Genomic DNA, 26,575 nt, shown 5'->3' with positions numbered 1-26,575 from the left:
ATAAACAAGTTTATATACATATATAAACAAACAGCATAATGTGATAATAATTATATAACGATGTGTTATACCTCTGTTGGCCAGCTAGAGGTCTGCATTCACGAACACGAGGTGTTGCTTCCAGCTGTAGTCATGGAAGTAGGGAGAGGGGCTGAAGTGTGATACATGTTTCCACCTCTAGGTGGTGTCCTCTGACAAACTCCAGATTTCGGCTTGAAGGAGAGAATTTTGTTCATCTTCTGAAGGACGTGCTAATCCAGGAAATTCTGTCAACCAATTCAGTTCGATTCATAATTTTTATTGCATAATCCAATTTTTTTCATTTTTATTTATGCAAATTTATTCTAACTATAGTTCTCGCCTTCCCTTCTAAAGGTTAAATTTACTTCTCAGACTATCCACAACTATTAATTCTAACAGCTCAATTTAAATTATACAAAAAGGAAATGTTTGCTATGGAAAGGTAGCTCCTTCATGATCAATCTGGTTTTAAGGCTCATTTTAAGTCATTTGTCATTTAGTTGCTATAGTAAGCAGTGATTTTGTAACTATTGCAGATAAACTATAGCTGTGTTTTGTTGCATTTTATTATATCTACCCATTAAATCCATAGTGACATTTCAAAAACAACCTTGTTTTTTTCTGAACTCGTGATATGAGTTAAAATGTTTTGAGTTAAAATCTTTAAAACATGCGTTTTGCTGTTTTAAAGAGAAATTCAAGTTGTCTTTGATTAATTAGGATATACAATTATTTGAAACAGTGAAACTCCAAAGACTTATGTCAAATGATTGAGGAAAGTTTGTAATAGCCTCCAATTACAGATCAGTTAATATTCATAAATTGGCTCAATGACATAGCTAAAAGTAGTCCTTAAAACAAAATATATGAACACAAATACAACACCTGATACATAAGCTTTGCAAAACCTAATTTAAACTCGGGATTTTACTGCAAGACAGATGGATTATGATACATTTGGTTCCATATTCAATTGGAAACCTCAGGAAAAGTTCCTCTCAGGTTTAGACTGACGTTTCTTCCCAGATGTTTGCAGCAGCGTTAACAGCTGCCTCCTGCCTTCGAACAAAAGGATGCTGGCCGCCATGGCCGAATTCAAACTGTCCACGTCAGGAACAACAGGAATAAAAAGCCTGTGACCGCTGGTTTCCTCAGCTAACTGGACCGCTTCCACGCTCAAACCGTGCGTCTCTCCACCAATCACAAGCGCAGAGGGACTCCGAGTCCAGGTCTCGTGGTACAGCTTGGTTTCCACTCTGGAGAGCTGAGGGCCCTCGTCTTCAGAATCTGAGTCAGACTCTGAGTCAGACTCTGAGTCAGAGTCATATTCCTGGTACAACATGTTTTTACCATCAGGCCTTGAGCTGACCCATCCAAAGTCTCCTGGTTTGGACGGTTTGTGAGACCCATTTCCCCCTGTTTCAGCACTTATGTCGGGGCCGCTGTCAGCCACGTGGACAGTCACCGATTTAGGCAGATGATTTTTAACATCATCCCAGTCCAGATTGGGATAAATGGGTAGTCGGAAATGTGCACCCATGGCTGCACGTAGAACTTTAGGCTCCCAAGCATCAACACAACCTGTTATGAAGATTGTAAGCAGAGACATTAAAAGCTGTGTATGGATGCTCAGATGTTAAACTGGAAGTATCAGCATTACCTTTTGTGAGCAGGACTCTGTGGCAGCCAGCAGCAGCAGCACATCGCAGCATGGTCCCAAGATTACCCGGATCCCGGATATTATCACATATCAGGGAAAGCGGCACGGACTGTCCTCTTTGTGAAAAGTTCAACCGTTCCGGGTTTGGCCGAGAAAATATGGCTGCAGAAAGTTTAAAGAGTGATTTGGATGTCAAACAGCTCAGGATACCTACACCTCAAAATAAAACTCTTACCGATCACTCCCTGTGGTGCAACAAGATCAGACCAAATCTTTATGTCCTCAGACTTGACTTTGACAAGCGTGGCTCTTCTCAGCTTGTCTAGAGGCAGCTCCTGGAGTCGCTCCACGGTGCTGAAGAACACCATCTGTGGACTGGCGTTGGCCTCCAGAGCGTCACAGATCAAACGCCTGCCCTCAAGGAGGATTTTGCCCTGGTGCTCACGGAATGTCCTGGAGCGAGCAACGCTTACTAGCTTCCTGGTGGAGAGGTGGAGAGGGAGAGACAGCTCATCATGTGATATCACCTACACTTTCTGGACCGAAATATTAGTAATTTACCCCCATGTGTAGGCCTGAGCGTTTATGGTTATTTTTTATTACAAGAAAAAAATCAAATCACAATTATAATAATTGTTTTAAGATAATAGACTACACAATGGGATGCAATCAAGCTCGTGGCAATTAAAAATAATATGAGATTTAATACAATTGCTCACGATAATCTTTTGTCTCCGGGAAAAGCCCTCTCAAAGCGAACTCCGTCCACTTGATCCCTTGTAACAGCAACCTGGGGACGCTTTCCACTCGACTGCTCAGTGATTTTCATTTTAACTGCATCTTTTCTCTCAATATTCTGTGTTTTAGAAGTGATTCTTGTCGCTTTTTCTTCTGGCTGCTGATGAGAATTCACCACTCTACTAGAGTCGTTCTCAGGAAACAAAACTCGGACAGGTTTCCTCCTCAGTCCACGAACAAGTCGTTTGGATTCGACGATAATAGTGTTAGTTTTGGTTAGAAATGCATTTCGTTCGGTGGAAAGCTGACATAACACGCTTCTCACGAACGCTGCCATCTTGTACCTTCTTCTTTTGTCCGTAAACGTTGCTGTAAGACGAGGTAAAACGTTACTGCCACCTGCTGGAAGGTAAAGTGAACTGTACGTGTTAAATTTTCCACCATAATTTCTAAGGTTTTAGTTTGCTTCAGATAGATTAGGGTCACCAGCCTTTGTGAAGCTGAGAGCTACTTCAGAGGTACTGAGCCATACGAAGGACTACCAGGCTGATCTTTGAACTGGAATAGATCAGTTAAACTAAACTTCATGTACAATAAACATAATGTATTGTGTAGATTTAAAATATATATTAATGCATTTGTGATCAAAAAGATGGCAGCAGAAATGTTTTTTATTATTATTGCAGACTTGTGCTTATTTAGTTCCTGGGGCACCAGGTTGACCCCTGAGATAGAACCTAGTCATAAATTATGTGTAGCCATCTTGCTGAGTGACAGGCAGAAAGAAAAGAAAGAAAACGATATATCGCCTCTCAAGATAAAAATCACAAGGTGCTTCACAAAAAATTAATATAGTATAAATTTTTTTAAAAAGATTAAAAATATGTTTAAACTGAGAGAAAAATAAAATAAAAAGAGTGATAAAAATAATAATGTAAGTAAAGGGAGAGAGAAAATTTATAGGAAAGAGGTACTGTGGGGGAAAGGTGGAATAAATAGAAAGAGCAGAATAAGGAGAGCTCTCTTTATTCTGCTCTTTCTAGGCTCTTTAGGCTTCTTTCTAGGGTGGTGACGTAGGTCACGCAGAAGCCAGCTTGAACAGGTGAGTTTTCAGCTGCTTTTTAAAGGAAACCACTGAGTCCACTGATCTCAGGCTCAGGGGGAGAGAGTTTCAGAGTCTGGGGGCCACAGCAGCAAATGATCTGTCACCTTTGGTCTTTAGCCTGGTGCTGCACAACCAGAGTGTTACTAGGAGCAAAGTTTACAAATAGAAGCAACGTCATGTGCCTTTGACCTCCCCAAAATGCAAAAAAATAAGCTTATTTAACATAATTAAAATTATATTAAGATTATATTGTGAAGTTAAGGGACAAAAATAAGCCCTATAGTCTCTGGAACTCACTTCCTCCCAAACACTGAATCTTTTACTCTGACCCAGCTCAAAACACATCTGTTCAAGCAGATTCACTTTAGATAGAGATTTTACCTGATTTTAGCTTTTATATTGCTCTTAACTGTTTTATTAATGTTTAGGTTCTTATTTCTTTTTTATCTCCGCATGACCCTGCATGGGTCGTAGAAAGGCACCCTCAAATAGAATGTGTTATATACTTGATATTTTGGCATAGAAGAAATAAGAATCTTCAGATGTGTTCCTTGTGAATTAACCTATGGAATGAACTGTGTGTGTGTGTGTGTGTGTGTGTGTGTGTGTGTGTGTGTGTGTGTGTGTGTGTGTGTGTGTGTGTTTTACACGCTTTATTTTCCTGATGAACAAAATTTTGAATTATTTTATCAAGAAAAAAAAGTTGTGATTTGCTGGTTCCGCTTTTGTGTTTGGGTTAGATATTTATTTCATTCATTTTTATTTTGTTTAGTTTTTACTGAGAAAAAAGCATTTTTCTTTCTTGTTAGGTATATATTAGGTTTATTGTTTAGGAAGGAATTGGATTGTCACGTTTAATCGGTTTCTATTTTTTTAGTTGATGTCATGTTTTTGCTTTAGTAGTGAGAAATGTTTTAGGAAATTAAAGAGATTGGTAAAAATCAGAAACTGAGCAACCCTAAATAAGTAACTGAGTTATTTCCTGTAACCCAAGCGGAGGCATCTTTTTTATATTTGGGTAAAGAAGGCTAGAGGCCGACACTGAGCTAAGAATGCTAATGTAAACTACATCTAAGGGGTAGGGCTAAAAGCACAAACTGGGAGGGGGACAGGTCGACGACGAAACACATCTCAACGCAACAACAAATGTAATCTCGCGATAATTTATCAGGCGATACCACTACCATCAGAGGGAGGTCATGAAATGTTTATAGTCTTAAAGAAAACTTTGATGTGATGTATGATGTCGATAGAGGTTGCTTCGTTAATTTACGACATTAATTTTTATTTGCTATAGTAAGATAATAATTGCACAGTTTGTGTTTGTGCCTATTTTAAGTACAGGCTTATTGGTATTTACCAGAAATGCTAAACATAGCAATCGATAACAGAAAATTCTATCATCCAGGAAAGTAAGTCGTAAGAGACATAAACATGGCCTCGAGAAGAGCTTTGCATTTTGTTTTCAAAGTTGGCGACCGGGCCAAAACAGCGACGTTTTACCGAGATGTCCTTGGCATGAAGGTATTTGAAACTGCATTTGGAGGAAAGTGATTGTGAATGAAAATGTGCTATTTAATATTTTACAAACCTAGACATATTCTTTTTTTAGATGCACAGAAACGCTGAGGTTATTTTGACTAATTATTATTATTACAGGTTTTACGACATGAAGAATTTGAGGAAGGCTGCAAAGCAACTTGCAATGGGTAGAAAACGAGAGATCTCAAACTACCTGAACTTTGCACTCCGTATATCACAGAGCTGCTGACCCCCTTTATCTTTTCAGTCCCTACGATGGAAAATGGAGTAAAACAATGGTTGGCTTCGGCCCAGAGGATAACCATTTTGTTGCTGAACTGACATACAATTATGGGGTGGGAGATTATCAGCTTGGCAATGACTTCTTGGTGAGTGAGGGTTAAATTAAACACTTCCTATAGGAGTACCAAGTGTTCAGAACTTGTTATATACATTGTGCAGGTGAATATTTCAACGTGTTCTCCACTTAGGGTCTCACACTACAATCCAGCAAAGCTGTAAGCAATGCCAAACGACTTGGGTGGCCTCTGACTCAGGTGGAGGATGCTCTGTATTTAACGCATGCTCCTGGAGGATACCCTTTCTACATTGTGGACAAAGAACAACCTACTACTGGTGAAACTTGCCTCTTTTGTGCAAGCTATAAGATGTATTATGGTTTATGTATTGTGCAAATGACCAGATAGAAAATAATACAAGTAAAAATGGCAAACATGGAGTTCTTTTCATAGATTTAAACTCCTATTTACTAAAATATCGAATTTAGTGATGTTTATTCAAGCTTATCGACCACATCACAATTGAATAGTTATCAGGGCAATTATCATTACTTTGAACAGGAGACACATGATGTTTAGCTTTCTGTCGAACTTTGAATGTTAATGGTGCTTTTATGATTATTTCTTACCATCTAGATCCTGTTCAGAAGGTTTCTCTTGGAGTCTCAGACCTCAAGAGATCAACTCACTACTGGGCTACACTTTTAGGAATGAAACTGATGAACCAAAATGAGAAAAATAAAAATGTGCTGTTGGGATTTGCTGAATGTCAGGTGAGTGAAATAAATCTAATGTGCAATGTGTGCATTGCATGTATAATTGTTTTCTTTTGTAGTGTAAACTGGAGCTTCGGGATATCAGCGGAACAGTGGACCATGGAACAGCGTTTGGAAGAATAGCATTTTCATGTCCACGAGAGCAAGTAAAATGTTCTTTCTTATTTAAGACACTCTGAATTGTGCACTTAAAAGAAGCATAATTTGTCTCATTCATTATTTCCATATTGCAGTTGCCAGACCTAGAAGCTTTGATGAAAAAGGAAAATCAAAACATTCTCACTCCATTAGTCAGCCTGGACACACCGGGAAAAGCCACAGTAGAAGTGGTTATTTTAACTGATCCAGTAAGTAAATGGTTAAACAACAAATGCATCAGTGGTATAAAATAAAATCTGATGACACTTCAAACTGTAAAAAATATTTTATTAGGATGGTCATGAGATTTGTTTTGTGGGAGATGAGGCCTTTAGGCAGCTATCTGCTGTGGATCCTCAAGGAAATGAATTGCTTGATAAGGTCAGTGTCATTTTAAATTCACCTTCTATGTTTAATATGCATCTGCATGCTGATTATGCTCTTTATGTCTTTGATTTAATATTTTAGGCTATGGCTGAGGATAGAAGTGACGAGTGGTTTGCCAAACACAACAGACAGAAGGCAGCTGCATAAGATGAGATGAGCTGCCTGAGAAACTGAGGGCCATACCTCTCTGATCTCTTCACAGGATGACGAGACAGAACAAGACACCTGTTCTGCTTAGCCTGGGATGTGAAGTGTGTTTCTGAATAAAAATGAACCACAAGATTGTTTATTCCCCCCCCCCCCCCCCCCATTAATATTATTCTATTGAATGCATTTCCAGGAAGAAGTAATACTTCACACATCTGCTGTAAAACTACCTGACTGCAACTTTAGAAACTTGATTTGAACAAATTGTAACGCACAAAGTTAAATAAAGTCTTGAAAAAATGCAAGCGTTGGATGTTCAAACACAAGGACGACCACAAAACTGTGATGCTGAATATATCTAAGTGGTATTTTGAAGTGCACTTTTTGTGACTTTTTCAGATTTGCGAATAAGATCCCAGTTAAATGTAAACTGAAGCTGGATTCTTATGGTTTAAAATTTCCTGCAGCATTTCTTAATAGACCGGTTTAAGCCATCTATTTGTAGTTAATAGTTTTGTGTATTTTCTTATACGCGTGAACAAAATAAAGGATGTGTATACTGAGCAACACTAAATAGATGAATGTACAGTTTAAAAGGGATAAAATGGAACAGTTATGCTCCAGTGCGTCATTCATGCATGTCAAGTGACCTGCCAGTTGAGCAGGGCAGACCTGAACTCTGTTTACTCTGCCTGAACACCCAACTGTACCTTCTCTCTGCACCATTATGCAGGAACAACCCAGCCATTTGCACAATTCAGGGTAAGTGAATATGCCAATTAACTAGAGGATGCTATTGTATACTAGACATATTCTCCGTAGTAGCAGAATTAAGGGCTAATTGCGCTGCAGTCTTGCAGCTGTGCCGTTAGCCATGGCGCTAGCATGCTAGGATGCTAGCAGCCGTTTTAAGGTGACGCGGCAGCGAATTTGTTTAACTGTTTCGTGTTTGGCTGCTTTATGCTAACGTTTTACACTCGCTGACAACAAATTACGGGTTTCCACCCAGTGACGGGTTTACTAGGAGGACCTTTAGCCTAGGAAAAGAGTTTTAACACTGTTGCTAACTTGGTAAAGTTCAGCTTCGTGGCTTTCTGTAACTACCGATGGTAACTACTTTATAATTACTAATTAGCAGGGTTAGCACTTTGGGGCTCGTTTTAGCACACACTGTTTGTTTACGATACACTTTTTATTGATAGAAACGCTTGTGGTGCTCGTCTTTACATGCAATTCAGTCGAACTGTCAGGATTCATGTGATTATTCAATCTGTTCCTGTTTGGCAGCAGCTGATTAACAAAGCCAGACCCATGTCCATGATTTGGGTGTGAACAACTTGGGACACAATGTCTCTCGTGCTGATATCCTTCCTTCTCATTTTTGTGCTGGGGATTGTGTTATGCATCATTGCCAGGTAAGAAAATCCAAATTTCATTTGGAAGCTGCAACCTAATTGAATCTTCTCATTTTTGTCATTTTAAATGAAAAATGATCAAATATACTTTCTATTGTCTTCTGTTTCCAGGTGGCTCATCTGTACTTTGGCTGTGCGTCTCTTCCAGACTGCACTGAATGCAGAGCTGAAGATCAAATCAGTTGGACTGTTTTCGGTCCAAGGGATTAAGATCCAGTTTCACCCTCAGCACACTCTGGTAGGGTAAATCGTGTTTGCATGACATTTATCTCTCACAAGTTCACACAATATGACTGCTCCCAAGACAAGATTACGTGTTTATTTCAGTGGTGACGATTTATTTGAGGTTTTGGTGCATTTTTTCCTCCCCCATTAAAATGCACTGCATAAAAGTTGAAAAATATCCTCTAAGGAGTCAGACTATATTAATTTTTAAAAAGGGTTTTGATCAAGAGTGCATCAGGCTTATTGAAGGTTTTCTTTGAATATAGTGTGCTTTTCCATTCAGTTGTGCAATTGGTGCGTTGCAAATAATAAAAATGTACATATTTCAGACAAAGTGCTAGGGCTTGTAGGTGTGGAATGCTGAAACAAACTATTTTAAATCATTTCTCACCCATCATGACTCATGACGTGGAAGGCTGTTGTTGGTTAGCGTCCAGAAAACAGCAAAGAACATCATTGCAGTCACCGTTAGCATTAGCAACTCCACCACACAGCAGAACTCCTTCAGGCTTGTGTTGTTTGTGAAAAATAAAATGTCCATGTCGCAGTGTCAGTGGGCTTGTTCGAGTTGAGCAGCGCCTCGCCTGGAAAACAGACGAGAGCAGACGGAAGCAGCAGGGGGTGCGGCTGAAAGCCGGAGTTTAAGTCGGACAGATTTCCCTACATGTGTAGCTCGCAGGTGACATGGATGAAGATATTGCGTTAGTGTTCATACTTGTTTAATTATTTATTTTAATTCTGGTGCCCGTTAGCAACTGAAACACATCCTCACGTGCTTGTGGATATAATATGATGCATATGGAGATATGACTGTAATAATAAGTAAAGGTTAACAGCTGTAAGTTTAGTGTGCTCATAGGAAACGTGAGAAAATAACACAAATCACATTTCTCTTCATGGCCTATATAGTTGTCATCATCAACGTTGCATGATTTACAGAATACATGTGACCAACTAACATTTCATGTTCTACCACCGGATGTGATCAGAATGTGAACCAATCAGATCTTAGATCAGGTGAGAGCCAGGCGTTTCCCATCATCCCCTAGGTTTTGCAGCCGGTGGAGAGCAACTGCAGCACCTTGCTCCAAAATCTGCCGCTGCCTTGATCTCACGAGGTTATCGTTGCCTACGTAGGCATGACGTCAGACCAAGTCGGCGTCAAGTTGGACACAAATCTAACCGGCATGCACTGAGCACCGATCACCGTTGATCGAATCTGCGCAGAACTGGCTCATCTCGAACGAGCCCAGTGGCAGCGTCATGGTGCTGTTAGCCAATCCGAGGTGAGATGTCCAAATATCAGGAAAGGACTCCAAATCCTGCCTTGTTAAGCTACCTTCTGATCATTCCTGCTAAAGACCACTGCAAATGTGTTCGTTAAACGAGTGTCCCACACCTTTAAATAAGCTAGACGAACAAATCAAGTATTTTAGAATGAAAAATCCAGCAGGAGTCTGAGGAAAACCTTGGGTTGTTTGAGCAGCACTGTATCAAAAGTTAACTTTTTAATCTGTCATCATTGTTTGTTTTTCTTGTGACAGGAAATTGACAGAATATGGATTTCAAGTAAATTTCTCAACCAAGATTTGCCGTAAGTTCTTGTTTCAGTGGGACAACTTTTTGTCAAACAATTAAAAATACAAAACTACTTGATTCTGATATTTCTTTATTTCAGGAGATGCTTGGCTTTGTGTGTTGGTGACACAAGAATTAGGTTTGACCTTCAAGCACCTTTGCGTTCTCTGGTGAAAGCTGGCCATGGAAAGAAGTCAAAGAAGATTTCACCCAAGACTCTGCGCTTTCTGTCTCAGGTAAAAAGGCTCATAATAGATCAGTGCTACCTTGTATACAGAGATTTTTGGGAGCAAAATCTAACTTTTTTTTTTTTTTTTTAATGTTTACAGCTGTTGTCCTTCCACGTCAGCTCAGTCAATGTCATGGTGTTAAACCTGGCGCTTTCAGAGTCTTTGTGGCACATGACTCTCACAGGGATCACCCTGTTACTCGATCATCAGAGTAAAAAGTAAGGTGTTTCTGTTTAACTCTAATCTTATTTCTATGCAGTAAATTATATAGAAACGAAGTCTGAAAAGAAACTGAGCAGCGTGTTTGTGTTTTTACAGGTTAGGATGGAACTTCTCAGTGGGGCAGCTGAGCAGTAAAGTGCTCAAAAGCAGTGAATTGGTGAGCTTATTTACCATTTTTGCTACAGAACATTTTGAGTGTGACTGACGTTTTTTTTTTATTTTTATCTTTTGTAGGACATATGTTTGGCTGAATTGGCCCTGAGCCTGCTACTGTCCGGGGATGTAAGCCTACCAGAGATGAAACCAGGATCTCTGTCCCTGAATGTGAGGACGCTTGTAGCAGAGCTGCATGAGGGGCTGTTCCTCAGCCAGCTGTTGCTGCCCCCCAACATCGCCCACAAGAAGCTAGAGCATCCTGGATCTGGTGAGTCCCTTCTCTAATGCTTAAGGAAGGAGCATCAAAATGAACTAACTCATCTTTATCTAACTGTTCATGCTGCACTTGAAATAAATGCTTAGGACAAATAAGACTCTACAGTACGGATGTCCAAATTTGTCCACACTACTTATGAGGAGACAATTGAAAATCTGCGGATGCAGTGTCTGGTATTTCCATAATTGTACTCCCCCCCCCCCCCCTCAAAAGTACTTTTTAAAGTTATTTAAATCAATACAGGCATCCTAACAAGATGCCCAAGCCACCTCAACTGGCTTCTCTCGATGTGGAGGAGCAGCGAATCTACTCCGAGTTTCTGACTCAAGAACCACTGAAACCAGTTTGATAGTAATAACTTGGTGTTAAAATCTATTGTTTTGTTTGTTTAGAAAGTAAGAAAGAAAATGATCTTTTTAATATAGTGCCTCTCAAGATGGCTTTGATGTAATGTAGTCCCAAGTCTTTATTGGCTCCTGGAAATCCTTTGTGTTACTTCTTACTTTTCAGTTGCAGTTGACATGATTATTGAGCTCACCAGGAATATTTAGTATCATTGTTGAGTCATTTTAGTCACTTTTGCACACAAAATGCTAGTACCTGCTATTCACTTCCATTGTTTATGCTAAGCTAAAGCAGACGGACTGCAGCCAGACCAGGAGAATTACTGCACTGGTTACAAAATGCTTTTTTTCCCTCACTCATCTAACTCTGCGGAATACGGAAATACACAAAATTTCACTTAGGGTGGAATATCCCTTCAATGTCTGTGTAACAAATTATTAATCTGAACAAATGTTTCTTCCCTTTTAGAGTGGGAAAATGACAAATTCATCCAGACTGAAGCTGTTGACCAGTTTCACCGACTGCTTCCTCACAAAGTCAATGTGGAATTTGATAATACGAACATAATCCTGTCCATGCACAGCCAGAAACGGTGAGTCAACATTTTACTGCGGGTCCAGTTACATCCCACGTACAGGCATTGCTTTGCATAATTTGATCAGCATTTGAATATTATATTAGACACTTAATCTGATCTGTGCAGACATTTGAACTGGACTCTGAAGTCTCTGAAGATGGTTTATGGGCGTGACGATGAGCAGCATCCACTGAAAAGCTTCACCCCTGAGCTGAGCTTCCCTCAGAGCAGCCTGGAGCTCCTTCTTGAGGGTGAGTGGACAGCTGGTCTCCACACAGCATTAGATGCTGGAAGAAGCTATAAATAACATTTTCTTCTTTCTACTTTGTCTGTGAACAGATGGGCTGCTTCTTTCTCAAAGCAGGCAGAGAATTTTGTGTGTGAACAGTCTGAAGACAGTCCTGCAGGTGAAGCAAATGCCTGATGGTCACACCTAGCTCCAGAATGATGTCACTCATTATTCTGTCTGCGGGTTTTATTTTTTGTTATAGGTTACCTCGATCGACATTAGTGGGTCATTTACAGTCAACACCTGCATTGTTCACTATCGTCACCAGGAGTTTTCCCATTGGTTAAATCTATTCCCATGGCAACAGCTTTTACACAGGAAGGCGGCACACAGGAAAAGGCAAGTTACAAAATCAGATGTCACAGCTTTTATTATCAATTTGTGGGGTCATATTTTATTGACCCTGAAAATGTTTTACAACAATCTCCTATAACTGTACTTTATTTCCTACCTCTTTTTTTTTTACTTTACCCATTTTTATGAATCACACACTCCATATTGTTTTCCATCACCTCATCGTGTTGTGTAGTCCGTTAGATTATTTTCCCATCCTCGTTTTTGTCAGACGCCTCCCTCACCTGGATGCCCCTGTGAGGATCTCCTCCAGCGTGTCCAACATCAACGTGTCCGTCCAGCTGGGAGACACAACACCTTTCGCTCTTGGCTTCATCTCTGCTAATGCAGGTGACTGAGTTTATTGCTTTTATGATCTTTTTAAAAAATGACTCACCTACTTGTGCATTTTTCCTAATTGCTGAAGCATCCTATTATGTTTGTAGAGCTGCAACATCTTCTCGACTTCAAAAGCGACAAAGAGAGGTCAGAGTCTCAGAACCTGCACCAACGAGCTTCGCTGAGCCTGGAAAACTTCTGGTGGAGAGTTGGTCAAGGTTCTCACATCCAACAGGCACCTCACCCACCTGGTAAACATGTCTGGGGTGAAGCCCTGATCCTAGACACCTTGAGTATTCAGGTGGGAATCTGATATAATCTAAATACCAAAGGAAAACTATTTAATTCATAAAAAGTATGGTTTTAAACATCTTTTATTTATTTTTAGGGAAGTTTCAACCGACCGCTGTCAGAGTCCACTAGCCAGTCTCCGAGCCTGAGCGTGGAGTCCAACCTGAGGGGTCTTCAGGTGGAGCTTTCGGAGACGTGTGCCCTGTGTCTCTCCCGCCTGATGTCTCTGATGTGTTTACGTCCTGAAACGGAGCCACAGCTGTCAGATGTAGCTGCAACGTCTCCCTCTAGTGACCAAACCATCCAGCAGAACTCTTCCTCACAGTTGCATCTACTCTTCAAACTGGACTGTTGTCTGGAGGATGTTAATGTCTTCACGCTCTCCACCGTGGCAGGTGAGGTGTTTCATGGTGAGAATATTTTGTCTATGTAGCGTAGTTAATCTACAGAACTAGGATTTAATGCTGTTTGCTATCAGCTTGGCTAAATCCTGAGAAAGATCTAACAAATTGGCAAATGAACTTATATTATATATAGATATCCACGGATATTTATATAATCGATAGAAGTTCATACACCAACTGGCTTGGTCTATATTTATTCCAAAGATTAATATTTAATTTAAGAGATTTAAATTAATAGCAAAAGTTTATTTAATTCAGAAGATCTAAAGAGATCTTTGCTCGTTCAGTGACCAAATATACACCACTCTGTGTTTTATTCAAAGAAGAGTCAGGTTTAAAAAGTTAAGAATTTATTACTAACAATTTAAAGATGAAAATTTAAAAGACAATTCATAAATGACAATTTATAAAAGCTTTGATATTAAAACTTGGTATTAAAGCAACCTGTGTCTGGATGGACTAAAATGAAATGTGTGTGTTTGGATGTGTGAATGTAGTCTCAGAAGGTTTCTATCAGAGAGAGAATACGCGTTCTGGGTGAAAGAGTTTGTTTTGCAGCTAAGCTAAATTATTTCCTAATAAGAAACGGGCATTCCAGACGCAATCTGGGTTCTACCTCACCGTTCAGACGACCCTCTGTTTGGATCCGGAGGTCAAGGGAGGATGTTGATTAGCCTCGGGGTACTAGGTCCAGTAGAGGAGACCAGTGGTACCGACTCTCTGGTCCTAGAGTTGCCGCAGGTAGACAGGTGGATGGTTTTGCGTCTCAAATTAACTCTGAAGGAGTTTTGCGTCAGCTGGAGCAATTCTATCAGCGTGACAGAACAGCTTAGTAGAGGTTTCGAGCGGCCGACCCGATACTCTGGACTCTCTTGCCACGGAGAGATTTTGGTGAGCTCAAGAACTGAACTTGAACTGAGGAGTTTTGGTTTTAAGATACCTCAGGACACGCCCTCTCAGAGATAGAAAGCTTTGGTTATGGAACAAAGACGTGTGAGTGCAGTAACCTTTAACCTGATTTCAGTGTCCTGCATGGTGTGTGTAAGTGCACATGACCTTCTTTACACTGTTAAAGATTACTGATTATCATAAATAATAATTATTATTAACCAAACAATAATAATTCATTTCAGTAATTAAATACATTTATAATGAACCTTGATGATTATTTATGAACATTGTAATAAAACAGTGAAAAGAGTTTATTAAAAATGATTCTTTTAAATCTTGAAGTGTCCTTCATCTTGCAGATGGAACAGCAGTCAGATAAAAGATGGTTTACAGCAGACTTTGTGTCTCCTGTGAAGGATAATCTGTAAATAGAAGTTCAGCCAGTACAGCTTGACCCAGCTGAGGAAGTGTGACCTTTGGGTCAGAAATGAGGCCATTCATGTCGCTACATCTAGCATTTTGAATTAGACTCGAGGCTTCAGTGACAGTTCAAATAAACATGTCACTTCTGTAGTGATGTTCCTCAGTTTATTCAGTGCAGCATTTCTAGTTACTGATTTTATAAGAGACTTTTTATTTATTTATTTATTTATTTATTTATTTTGAGAATTAAGATGTTAAACATTCTCTTTAGGAGCTGTGTCTCTGCGGATGGACACAGTCAGCGCCCTGACGTCTGCTGAAAGCTCCAGAGTGATCCTCCTTGGCATGAGCTTGTCTGTGGTTAAAACTGTGACAGAAAACATGGAAACATGCTGCCCCGCCTCCCAAACCATCAACCCAGTAGTCAAACTCACAGCAATTACCATCTGGTACCAAGTTACCACCCACACCTTACAGGTAATCCGATGTTTCTGTTTTTATCATCACTGGTGGAGTTTCAGCCTTGATATAATATCTTTATTTATGTTCAACAGGTTGATTGTGAGGAGGAGCTCGCTGTCGACTGGGCTCCACCAGACCACATGGTCCTATATCAACACATGACTGAAGCTCAGGCTTGTTGGTGTTTACTTTTCGGAGAGAAAAGAGAGGAAAAGGCCAGTAAAGCTGTAGCCGTGCCAGCTCAGACCAGAAGCTTGTCTATTCGTGTTGAAATGGGATCTACGCGTTTAACAGCCCACGTCAGTGAGAAGAACTACATTCTACTGCACACAGATGCCCTTTCGGTCGCAAAGCACGCCACCTCCATGCACATAAGCTCCCCATTGTTGATCTTCAATTTTGACGGCAACAACATTGTCTCCTTTAACGGTTTGGACGTGGAAACCAACGACGAGCCGACTGAAATGCAGCTGCACAGAGACGCGTTTCCTTTTCTGACCACTCCTCAAAACCGCGTCTGGGTCTTTTCTTGTCCCTCCTTATCTGTCGAGTTCCCCTACCAGTACAACTTCTCAAAAACCTTTGACATGGCCATTAGTGTGCAGAAGTGGTTGAAGACGCTCCACCGTCTCCCAGGACGGGCCTCCTCAGTGCAATGTCTGCCTCCTGATCTCTTGTTTAAAATCAGCCAGTTCTCCTTCGTTTTCCTGGATGACGTCTTTGAGATCAAGCTGCGAGACAACTACGAGCTCATGAAGGATGAGAGTAAAGAAAGTGCGAAGCGTCTGCAGCTTCTGGACAAAAAGGTGGCAGACCTGCGAAAGCAGCACGGAGAACTTCTGCCTGCCAGAAAGATCGAGGAGCTTTACAGTTCACTGGAAAAGAAGCACATAGAGATCTACATCCAGCGCTCACGCCGCCTCTATGCAAACACACCCATGAGAAAGTCCCTGCTGACCTGGACCGTGTCGGATTTTGAGCTGGTAGTGCTAGCTGATGAATCCTTTCATGGGCCGGAGAAGGTGATAGAGCAGCTGAGAGACATTGACAGGATTAGTCCTTTCCCCAGAGAGGGTCTCCCACTGGTGGTTCAGTGGTGTCGGGCTGTCAAGTTTAAACTAGCTGCATTCCTGGGTAAGGCAGACTCAACTTGGATGTCATTTTCAAACTTTAAATTTAAAGACTTTAAAAGGCTTAAGGTTCGTTTTTCCATTTTATAAAATCCTTGTCAGTGAGAATCCGGGACTACCCTCGTTACCTCTTTGAGATCCGGGAATGGGAGCTGTCAGGGCGTCTGATTGGGACAGAGCAGGATGGACAGGCGAGAGCTCATCGCAAAGAGACGGTCCCGCTCGGTCCACCATGGGGAGACGTGACAGTCCACCGGAATATGCCTCCTCTAAAGTTCTACTATGATTTCAAATGTAAGTTACAAATCTGTTATAGATTATTGAAAATTGTATTGGTGGTCAAACTATAACCTTTTTTTATACAATCATCTCCAGTGTCACTGAATTTTGAACTCTCTCCTCCTACAGCCAACATCTCTCTGTACACCATTGTGTGGGGGCCATGTTGGGACCCCGCCTGGACTCTGATTGGCCAGTCTGTGGACCTGCTAACCAAACCCACCGTTGACCCCTCTCCACTACTGGCCTGGTGGGACAAAAGTCGTCTCCTCCTTCATGGACGCTGGGCCATGAACATTGAACATGCCAATCTCCACCAGCTAGCCACAGAGGTCAGACCGTTTAAACGTCTTTGATGGGCTCCCCATCTGGTCTGAAAGACTTTAAGTTTAAGTTTGTTTTCTTACAGGAACAGTTGAAATTTCCATGCTGGACAGCTTGTTGATGCTAAACCGGTTTTGTTTAAAAGTATTCTTTAATAATTTGAGCCTCCGTTCTTGTAGGACCCATATAACACTACTGAGAACCTGCACTGGGAGTGGAACAAGCTGAACTTTGACTGGAACCCTGGACAGTTTATTTTTAAAGGGAATTTGGATGTAAATGTCAGAACAGCATCGAAGTAAGCACTGGTACATATGGTAATAATTACAGTGGCTGCAATGTTTGTGACTATTTAGTCATAAAACCCCGTTTTGCATTTTAGGTATGATGATATCCGTTTTCTGCAACTGCCCAACCTGTGTATGACCCTTGACCTCCAGTGGCTATGCCATGGCAACCCCTATGACCACCACGCTGTCATGCTCTGCTGTGCGGAGAACATCGCAGACGTGACGTCAGGACAGCCTCATGACTCCTACAGAGCCTTTCGCTCAGAGAACCTTAACCTCTCCATCACTATGGACCTTAACCAGCACTCTTCATCCGGTTTGTACAAACCCAGCACACATGGAAGTTCTCTCACTGTGTGTCTTCTAGTGTATAAACCTGTGTTTTTTTTTTTTTGTTTGTTTGTTTTAAGAATGCTCCCAGCCTAAAGTCCTGCTGTACAGCAGCACTCTGCGCTGGATGCAAAACTTCTGGGCTACCTGGACAAGCGTTTCCCGACCAATCTGCAGAGGCAAGCTGTTCCACAGCCTCAGGCCAATCCGCAAGAAGCTTGGTCAGCACTACAAACAGATGTCCTACACAGCTGCCTTCCCACAACTACAGGTATGATGTTTTTTCTGCAGTTACAGTCTAAAACTGTGTTTAACGTAATTTAATTGCTTAATCAGATTTCTCTTGTTTATCATACGTTATTTAGGTGGATTACTGGGCTTCCTTTGCCCAGCAAAGAGGAATCCAGTTGGAGTGTAACAGAGGGGAGGTCTTTACTCGTGGGGAGCAGAGACTCATCCCTCAGGGTAAAATGTCACGTGATTCAGAAAAGGTAGTTCTTAATATTAGTGTTTTTTTTTTTTATGTTTAATTTTATGTTTTTTCTCTTAGCTGGAACTGTGATGCGGCGGCTGATCTCAGAATGGAACGTAACTCAGATGGTCAGTGAACTGTCTCAGGTTACCGTTCACCTGATGGCCTCCACCTGGGATGAAAATGCCGACCACCAGATGAACGCTCAGGTGAAGAAGACTCATCTGCTCAGCCTCTCATCCCTTAGCTACCAGAGACAGAGCAACCGGATGGAGGAGGTAAAGGGTGCATTCCTGGGGCTGGAGATTCATCATAGATGATAGATGAATGAATCGGATCATTTTGATGTTTTCTGACAGGAAGTGGACATAAAGGATGAATCAAACGCCTCTTATACTCACAAACTACGCCTGGTAGACCTGCGTGCCTCCTGGACAACCGTGAACAGAAACATAGCCTTTGGGCTGTATGATGGTTATAAAAAGGCTTCTGTTCTGAAGAGAAATCTCTCCACTGAAGCTCTGAAGGGTCTGAAGATCGACACACAGCTGCAGACCAAGAAGCTCAAACGCTCTCCTTCTTACCACTCTCCTACGACTGCTCCAGTCACAGTCATTCCCACTGTCAGTCGAGCAGAAAAAAGCCTAAACGAAGGTGAGGGTTCCCCCGAGGGTATAACAGCAGCCAGGTGTGAGGATGATCTAATCAGTTTGTTGTTTTCTTTCTTCTGTAGGAACCTTAATGCTACAGAAGCTGATTGAGGAAACTGACAAGTTCATGGTGTTTTCAGAGGAGGACTCTGGTGTGAGTGACCAGCTGTGTGGCATCGCAGCCTGTCAGACTGATGATGTGTACAACCGCAACTGGTTTATTGAGCTGGTTAACGGTCAGGTAATTTCAATGATAATATCTAAAGGGTCAGTAGAGCGCTGTTTATTTACAGTTGTTACTGTTCAGCTGGTTGTGGGTTTTTTCTGATAAACAAGGAACTAAGTGTCCTCGCACATCCTGGAATATTGAGTGCTTCAACAATCTTTTTCATTTTCCTCTCGTCCAACGAAGAAGTCAGCATTAGCTCAGGCTAGCATTTACAGTAACTTGTGCTAGCGTTAGCTGTATCTTAGGCTAGTGTTAAGGCAAGGCCATTTAAAGGATTATAAACGAATAAAGGACCTTAAACTAGATTCTAAAAAATACTGGTAACCAATGCAAACAACTCAAAAATGGGCATTAGTGCCGGCGCGTACCGACACGGATCAGAAGCCTGATGGCATGCAGATTTAAGGAGCTGTGTCTTAACCAGCGTTTCTCAGAACGAACCATTTCTCCGTGACCATTACTAATTTGCATAGGAAAGCAGATCAAAGGCGGCACAGGCTTTTTGGTATGCTTCATTAAACACCCCAATCTGCCTTTGTTTAGCAAGGTGAATGTGGGTTTACATTCTTGTGCCCTTACAAAGCAATTGTGCAAAAATGATAAATCATCATTGAAATCTTTGAATGCTCCTGCTCACACTTTCAATGTGTTAATCTCCCCATCTTGTTTTATTCAGATGATGTTGCGTGGCACAGAGACGGCAGGCTGTGTGCTGGTGTCTGCAGCCAAGGCTCAGCTGCTGCAGTGTGAACACCACCCTGCCTGGTACAACGACACCCTGAAGCAGAAAACCACCTGGACGTGCCTGCTGGACGGTATGCAGTACTTTGCCACCATGGAGCTGAATCCTTCAGAGGGAGAGGACCGGCAGCTGTGGCTGGAGGTAAGTTCAAGCTAGGTGGTACATACTGGTTGCAATAGGATGAGTTGTGAGTGACATAGTTCATTTGACCTTGAATGCATACAATTACCTCTCATGTAAGATAAGATTTTTACGTTAAATGTTGTGTTCAGGTGAAAAACATTGAGGAGCACAGGCAACGTAACCTGGATGCCGTGTTGGAGCTGGTGGAGGGTGGCCAGGCGGTGGGAGGAATGGTTAGCACCACTACAGGTGAAATACTGTTGTTTTTTATTTATTTATTTTATTTTATTTATTTTTTGAGAGGTCCTTCACTGAGAAACTATTATTTTTGAAAATGATTGGTCACTCTGAGTTTAACATGCAGGGTGAACATTAAAACTGGGTCCTACGTCCATCTCCTGCATTTGCTTCAGATAGAAAATAGACCGTGAAACTCTAGAATTTGAAAATCCTTACAGATCTACGTCACATTGTCCCTGAACATTCATGGACTCATCCATCTTGACTCGTGACGGGGAAGGCTTATGTTGGTGTAGTACCCAGGAAACAGCAGAGAAAATCTCGACTAGTAGAAGCTAACTGTTAGCATTAGCAACTCCACCACACGACAGAAATTTGCTGTTATCCAATCAGAGCTGAGATGTGCAAATATCAGGAAATAAGACTACAAGTTACTTTCTCCTCTGGCTGAATTCTCCATGCTGAAAGAGGTGCACCAGAGCTTTTTTCCCCCCCCAGAGTATGACTTCCAAGGCATTCGTTCCTACTATAGACTGCTGCAGATGTATTCAGATATGAGTGAAGGACCTCTTTAAACAAAAGTTAGACTGTTTTAAAAACCTGGTTTAGTGCCGTAAAAATGTGTTGTCTCCGTTTGATGCTCGTTTACAGACTGGAACCAGCCATCTCAGGTGAACGAGTCTCAGCAGGTTCAACGTATCATATCACGCTGCAGCTGCCGGATGCATTACATCAGTTATAGCCATGACATCAACCCTGAACTGGCCACTCAGATCAAACCACCAGAGATGAGGAATAACCACGAGAAAGAGGACCTGCTAAATAAGCAGGCTGGTATGTGATGGGTGCACAAGCAGCAAATAAATCCTGTTTGACTTGAAACATTTTCCTTGAGCCCTCTTATTTTGGCTTCTAGGTGCCGTGGAAACTTTCACTCTCATCCACCATGACCTGGAGATTTCTACTAACCCGGATCAGTACGCCATGATCCTGGACATTGTCAACAACCTGCTTTTACACGTAGAGCCCAGGCGCAAGGTAGACAAGGCCATCAGCTAAACCACATGTCAAATAAAATCATGCACATTTGGGTTTCTTTGATCAGTAATGTTGATTTAGTCTGCTTTTATTTTCTCTTCGGTACATTCAGGAGCACAGTGAGAAAAAGCAGCGTGTGCGGTTCCAGCTGGAGATTTCTAGTAACCCAGAGGAGCAGCGAAGCAGCATCTTGCATCTGCAGGAAGCGGTCAGGCAGCATCTTGCTCAGATCAGATGCCTCGAGAAACAAATTTACTCCAACATCAGGGTGTGTGGATTGATCTGATCAACTATTTAAACATCAAAATTAGTTAATTTGATTTGGAAATCCACAAAGCACTCCCCACAGATCCCATAGACACCGTTTTGTTTGTTTGCTTTTAGTTATGATAAATGATCAGTTTTTAGTTTACATCTTAGTAAAGGCATAAATGAAAATATAACACTAGTGAGTGTATCAAACCAATGGTGCTTGAATTGACTTGTGGTTTCACAGGCTCAAAACGAGGAGCAGAGCAGCGACGAGCTGATGGAGATCAACATACGCCTGCAGAACCAGCTGAACCAGGAGAAAAACGACATGCAGATGAAGAGCGAAGAGCTCAACATCCTCATCAGGTATTGTTCCTGCTTTAAATCTCATCCTCCAATAAGAAATCTTGGCTCACGTGTGGGAATATCTTCTCATCCAGATGTTTTAAAGACTTCCAGCTGCAAAGAGCAAACAAGCTGGAGCTGCGTAAGCCTCCAGAGGACGTGAGCGTGGCAAGGAGGACAGAGATCTACTTTGCTCAGGCTCGCTGGTGTTTGACTGAAGAGGACGGGCAGCTTGGCATTGCTGAGCTGGAGCTGCAGAGATTCATGTACAGCAAGGTGGGGAGACGATGGTGATCCATCCAGACATAAGACTGACTTTTGTATAATAGTTTTCATTTGAGATATTTCTTCTTGTAGCTGAACAAGTCTGATGACACAGCGGAGCATCTGCTGGAGCTCGGGTGGTTCACCATGAACAACCTGCTGCCAAATGCAGCTTACAAGGTATTAAGAAGAGTCAGATCTGGACACTTTTAGTTTAAATATGATGCATGCTTTCTTTTAACACCCAGTTTATATTTTGACACTGCCCCTTTTTTGACACAATTTTTTAAAAATATGTTTTAAAAAAACTTTTCTGAGGGAAGTTTTCAACCTGTGTTAATGTATTTGTTCCTGATTTCCTACGTGCAGCGTGTGAGGGTATGTACTGATGCTCGTGCTCGTCTTGTTTTGTCCTGTTGGGATCACTTTTCAGCTCCACTTGTTACATGTTATCCCGCCTGTGTTCATCAGTAATGTGCTGTATGGTTCATTTTCAAACTCAACGATCGATTTGTTTTTAAAAACTCCCTGTTGTTTTTCCAGGTGGTGCTACGTCCCCAGAATAACTGCCAGTCAGGGCGCCAGTTTGCTCTCCGTATCTTCAGCAAAGTGCGCCCCCCGGTGGGAGGAATCTCTGTGAAGGAGCACTTTGAGGTGAGGAAGATGACATGCGGCTGCTGTGAAACCATACATTTTATTTTAATGTTCCTTCTCTGCACCTTCAGGTGAACGTGGTTCCTCTCACCATCCAGCTCATGTATCAGTTCTTTAAACGGATGATGGGCTTTTTCTTCCCAGGACGAAACGTTGAGGAGGAAGAGGTCACTGATGAGGAGGACAAGTCTAAAATGGTTACTACTGGTATGATAAAAGCAGTCAGATGAGCGTTTACCCTCCTGTGTGATCAATGTCCTGCAAGTGCTCAATAAGTTTCCATTTTCTTTACCGGGCATGTGTACTATTGAACTACTTGGTCATATCGCTCAGAGCCGTGGAACGCTGACACTGAATCTGACCTTGAGAAGTGTGTGTTTGAGAGTGTGTGTAGTTGTGGGACTCAGTGGGAATATCTGATGGAGTTTGAGAGGCCACAGCTCTGATGCCGGTGCCTGATGTGTTACAGGTATCGCTGTCAAACCTCGTCCTCTGTCAGAGGACACCATGGGTGCAATGGGCCCCAGTAAAAGTGTCACCCAGGGACTGAACCGCACTGCTGGGGTCAGGAGGTCATTCAGGAAGCCTCCAGAGGTAGAGAGCTCTTCTTTTTTTCAGCTCAGATGGGTCACGCGGTGTAACGTGATGAAGGAGCCATTTCTCCCCTCTATCAGCTGGTTCTGTTTGACACAGTGTCAATGTGCATGAAACAGCCTCAAGGTCATGCATTCACTTCTAATGTTTACATTCCAGCAGTGAAGACAGAAGAACGAAGAATGAACTCTTTTCTTTTAATTAATCAAAGAACTCTATTTTAATAAAGCTAATCAAAACAACTGTTAGTCAAGAATAACCATGTGACCGATCTGTGAAATCACAATGTTATGATTAATGTTTAATAAGTAAATGACGTATTCTAGCCACTAGTCGGCTGATACACAAAAGATAAATAATCACGACACATTCCGGTCGCAAATCCAATCAGAACCTTCACTCTGAAGCGTGGCGGAGTCTCTGTGGTGTTTATTTAATCTGTCAGCTGTGATTCGTCCAGAATCATAAACATCAAGATTAATAAAACAGAACAACGCCATTTTGAGTTCAGTATTCAGCCGGCTCTCAAGATCCCCTGAAGTTCATCATTGCTAAGTGGAGTACGGACCGGCCATCTGTACTTTAAACTGTTAAGCTAGAACTGCCAAGCTGGGAAAACCTGTCGTTATCAACAAAACAACGGTTCCTTCAGAATAAAAGCTGAACTCGCTGACCCAAAGGGGGGTCCCTTTGACGCTGTGAAACACCTGCCGCTTTTTACCCGGAGACTATCCATAGACTGGTTTGTCGTGCTGAGGACGCTGTTTCATCGGCTCCAGTACCAATGGAAGGTCGTGAACCTGGCAGCCTGATCTAAGACGGAGGTCTCACTGACGGGTAATGTAGATCGGCACAGATGGCGTCTCATGTTGTTTTCTGACCACGGTTCAAACGTTGATCAGTTAGGAGCAAAACATCATCTCCCACTCAGACTCGCTTCTCCAGAACGGAGGTTCTGAACTGACATCGCACCAACACACACTCCACCTCACATTCATTCCATGAGCATCCATCACTAGAGAGTTAGTCCTGTTAAACTGTTTAAAACCATTTAGATAATACATTTTGCTTAAAAGTTGGAGGTCTCTCTCTCTTTTCTTGTCTCTCATTTCATGCAAAGTGTATTAAATTTCCCTGTAATAAAAAAAAACACTCTTCTGATTTAGAAAGCCCAGTGTCCAGAGATGGGGTCCATACTAGACATGGATCATTAATATCTCTGGTCATTAATTAAAATGTAAAACCTTTATCCTTCATTACAAAGTCATTATGAGATAAACTAACTAGTTTTTTTGTATTTTCGCAGCATCCAGTTGATGACCTTGACAAGATGAAGGAGCGCGCTGCGATGAACAACTCCTTCATCTACATTAAGATTCCCCAAGTGCCTTTGTGTGTCAGCTACAAGGTGAGATTACACAGCTGATGGATGTTCTTGTTGCTTCCTGTGGCTTAAAAACAATTCCAATCATATGGAGTTATATCTTGTAAAACAAGTTATAGTTTTAGTCACATGCTGCAAACTGTGACGCACATACAACTGTTATTTATTTAGTTATTTATTAGTTGCAATTTAATCAAAATGTTTCCTGATCATGTCTTCATTTACTTGGAGTTTTACCCTTATTTGATTTGCAGTTTGGTTGCCAACTCTTCTTAAAAATTCTTAAACTTTCTGACTCACAGGAACTGAATTGAGACAGGTTCCAGACACTCATGACTATTCTGAGAGAAATTAGCTGTGGAGGTTTTTTCTCTGGATGTTATTGTTACTTATGATTTAGCTCAGTAGAAAGCTCCTTGTCATCAGATCTCCACCAGGGGAGAGCTGACCAGGCACACTTTACCCTCGTCTTCAGCGCACTCCACAAATGACCATGTTTCAGTGGATCCAGTTAACTTGATTTCTGTAGAAAACAGATAAAATGGTACAGTAAACTCAAACACCTGGACCCCTGAAGCTGCTCCTGCCATAGTCATTTAAAAGGCTCTTGAATTTGTCATCATGTTTTATTCCCTAAGGTAGGCTCCACCCACTTGGTGAGCTGGCCTTTCCCTATTGGATCAGTTTCCTATGTGTCAGATCACCTGTAGCCAATTTATTTTATATGGGAAGATGTGAACACCATTGGGTGTTAGTTCCTAATTTTATTGTGAGTAAATAAGAATTTCAACTTGGTCTAAAATTTTCCACTAATACACTAATTCTCTGGCATTATAAATACAAAATAAACAGCAGCTTCAGTGTAATTTTCTGTCACCAGCCCAGGGTCTTTTCAGATTTCTTTCATTACTGTTTTTATGTCTTTCCAGGGAGAAAAGAGCAGTGTGGACTGGAAAGACCTGAACCTCGTGTTGCCTTGTTTGGAATATCACAACAACACCTGGACGTGGCTTGACTTTGCCATGGCAGTAAAAAGGGACAGTCGGAAAGCACTTGTAGCGCAGGTCAGCCTTATTAATCTGGACCATTGAAACCATATTTAGTTTTCTGCTGGATGTTTTTAATTTGAAATCTGATGAGTTGTAGCAAATATCTCAGCAGAAAATGTGTGTTCATGTTCTGACGTTTTTAAGAGATGTGTCTCCCTCCCTGCTGCTCAGATGATAAAGGAGAAGCTGCGTCTGAAGCCGGCCTCAGGCTCAGACCTGCGTGGAAAAGCACCTGAAGGGAAGTCCGACAACAACCAGCAGCAGCAACAGGAAGAAGATGAGAAGGCACGGCTCCTCATCGGCCTCAGCACTTCAGACAAGAGCTCCAGCAAGAAGAGTATCTTTAGTCGACGCAAGTGAACAAACAAATGGTTCTATGTTTACACCAGACGTTCCTTCTTTTACGGATAACAATGAAAAAGGAAGAAGCATTTCCAGTTTTTCTGGAGGAAATGCAGTAAGCCTGCTGATCTTGTTTTTAAAGTTCCACCAAGAATTCAAGACATCTCCAGGGTTCCTTAGGTGCCGTTTTGACCAAATATGTGTTTGCTTGTGTTTGCATGCCATTAAATTAGCCTCAGCATTTCAGAAACTCTGGAAATAAGGACGACTGTGGTCAGATTGAATGTAGCGAGGAAGACTTACAGCATGTAGCTTCTCTGTCAGGGTTTCCACACTTTGCTTCTCGTCATCCTCTTCCTGCTGGCTCAGGAACATGAAGGTTCAATCGGAATTAACTGAAAGCACCTTCAATGCTGTATACAGATTAGGATTATTAAATGTTAAAAAGAATATGTTTTATCACTTAAGGAATCTTGTTGTGGCTATATGACTGTTGCTCAGACAGGAAGGCCGTTTTCACTCTAGATGTCTTCTATTTTACCTTCTGCGTGTTATTTTACTGTACCTCACCTCAGTGCAATTGATCAAGAACAAG

General features: G+C 41.6%; 3 protein-coding genes across 7 annotated transcripts; 2 read left to right on the top strand and 1 right to left on the bottom strand.

Annotated features, from left to right (window-relative positions):
- Window positions 1–786: 786 nt before the first annotated feature.
- On the bottom strand, window positions 787–2,793 carry mrm3a (mitochondrial rRNA methyltransferase 3a). Its single transcript, XM_015951215.3, has 4 exons — window positions 2,401–2,793; window positions 1,917–2,161; window positions 1,682–1,843; window positions 787–1,602 (listed from the first exon to the last, which is right to left on the bottom strand). The coding sequence occupies exons 1-4, from the start codon at window positions 2,754–2,756 to the stop codon at window positions 1,004–1,006; spliced, it is 1,362 nt and encodes a 453-aa protein (XP_015806701.1). The 5' UTR covers window positions 2,757–2,793; the 3' UTR covers window positions 787–1,003.
- A 1,939-nt stretch (window positions 2,794–4,732) lies between these two features.
- On the top strand, window positions 4,733–7,097 carry glod4 (glyoxalase domain containing 4). Its single transcript, XM_015951225.3, has 9 exons — window positions 4,733–5,048; window positions 5,184–5,233; window positions 5,314–5,434; window positions 5,537–5,681; window positions 5,981–6,117; window positions 6,180–6,266; window positions 6,354–6,467; window positions 6,553–6,639; window positions 6,727–7,097. Exons 1-9 carry the CDS (start codon window positions 4,959–4,961, stop codon window positions 6,790–6,792), a joined length of 897 nt encoding a protein of 298 aa, XP_015806711.1. The 5' UTR covers window positions 4,733–4,958; the 3' UTR covers window positions 6,793–7,097.
- Window positions 7,098–7,446: 349 nt separating this feature from the next.
- LOC107380134 (bridge-like lipid transfer protein family member 2) lies at window positions 7,447–26,225 on the top strand. 5 transcript variants are annotated; one of them, XM_054742578.2, is made up of 40 exons: window positions 7,447–7,554; window positions 8,083–8,207; window positions 8,319–8,445; window positions 9,977–10,026; window positions 10,111–10,246; window positions 10,340–10,458; window positions 10,559–10,619; window positions 10,697–10,886; window positions 11,709–11,832; window positions 11,944–12,068; window positions 12,157–12,224; window positions 12,309–12,445; window positions 12,636–12,790; window positions 12,886–13,079; window positions 13,167–13,464; window positions 15,059–15,264; window positions 15,342–16,383; window positions 16,482–16,673; window positions 16,788–16,990; window positions 17,162–17,280; window positions 17,365–17,588; window positions 17,683–17,873; window positions 17,968–18,067; window positions 18,153–18,352; window positions 18,434–18,728; window positions 18,808–18,965; window positions 19,630–19,836; window positions 19,968–20,067; window positions 20,710–20,892; window positions 20,975–21,096; window positions 21,209–21,364; window positions 21,593–21,714; window positions 21,789–21,969; window positions 22,051–22,137; window positions 22,501–22,611; window positions 22,683–22,818; window positions 23,081–23,205; window positions 24,512–24,613; window positions 25,519–25,653; window positions 25,810–26,225. In XM_054742578.2, the coding sequence occupies exons 2-40, from the start codon at window positions 8,140–8,142 to the stop codon at window positions 25,996–25,998; spliced, it is 6,738 nt and encodes a 2,245-aa protein (XP_054598553.1). In that variant the 5' UTR covers window positions 7,447–7,554; window positions 8,083–8,139; the 3' UTR covers window positions 25,999–26,225. The 5 variants fall into 5 exon arrangements, with proteins under 5 accessions (XP_054598553.1, XP_054598555.1, XP_054598552.1 ...); XM_054742580.2 differs by having other exon boundaries at window positions 7,452–7,554; window positions 8,080–8,207; window positions 12,672–12,790; XM_054742577.2 differs by having other exon boundaries at window positions 7,452–7,554; window positions 8,080–8,207.
- Window positions 26,226–26,575: the final 350 nt, after the last annotated feature.

This window comes from Nothobranchius furzeri, chromosome 13 (genome assembly GCF_043380555.1).
Source record: "Nothobranchius furzeri strain GRZ-AD chromosome 13, NfurGRZ-RIMD1, whole genome shotgun sequence".
NCBI lineage: Eukaryota > Metazoa > Chordata > Actinopteri > Cyprinodontiformes > Nothobranchiidae > Nothobranchius > Nothobranchius furzeri.
Note: the sequence above shows the minus strand (reverse complement) of the source record. Positions and strands in the feature narration are given on the sequence as shown.

What these genes read in the sequence shown, in the direction of transcription:
- mrm3a (XM_015951215.3), bottom strand. Translation starts at nt 2,756, where the DNA reads ATGGCAGCGTTCGTGAGAAGCGTGTTATGTCAGCTTTCCACCGAACGA. An exon ending in TGCACCACAGGGAGTGATCG is followed by an intron (nt 1,844 to 1,916) that starts GTAAGAGTTTTA and finishes AACTTTCTGCAG; the next exon opens with CCATATTTTCTCGGCCAAAC. An exon ending in CAGAGTCCTGCTCACAAAAG is followed by an intron (nt 1,603 to 1,681) that starts GTAATGCTGATA and finishes TCTTCATAACAG; the next exon opens with GTTGTGTTGATGCTTGGGAG.
- LOC107380134 (XM_054742578.2), top strand. Translation starts at nt 8,140, where the DNA reads ATGTCTCTCGTGCTGATATCCTTCCTTCTCATTTTTGTGCTGGGGATT. An exon ending in GAGCTCAACATCCTCATCAG is followed by an intron (nt 21,715 to 21,788) that starts GTATTGTTCCTG and finishes CTTCTCATCCAG; the next exon opens with ATGTTTTAAAGACTTCCAGC. An exon ending in CTTTGTGTGTCAGCTACAAG is followed by an intron (nt 24,614 to 25,518) that starts GTGAGATTACAC and finishes ATGTCTTTCCAG; the next exon opens with GGAGAAAAGAGCAGTGTGGA.
- glod4 (XM_015951225.3), top strand. Translation starts at nt 4,959, where the DNA reads ATGGCCTCGAGAAGAGCTTTGCATTTTGTTTTCAAAGTTGGCGACCGG. An exon ending in GAGATGTCCTTGGCATGAAG is followed by an intron (nt 5,049 to 5,183) that starts GTATTTGAAACT and finishes TTATTATTACAG; the next exon opens with GTTTTACGACATGAAGAATT. An exon ending in TGCAAAGCAACTTGCAATGG is followed by an intron (nt 5,234 to 5,313) that starts GTAGAAAACGAG and finishes TTATCTTTTCAG; the next exon opens with TCCCTACGATGGAAAATGGA.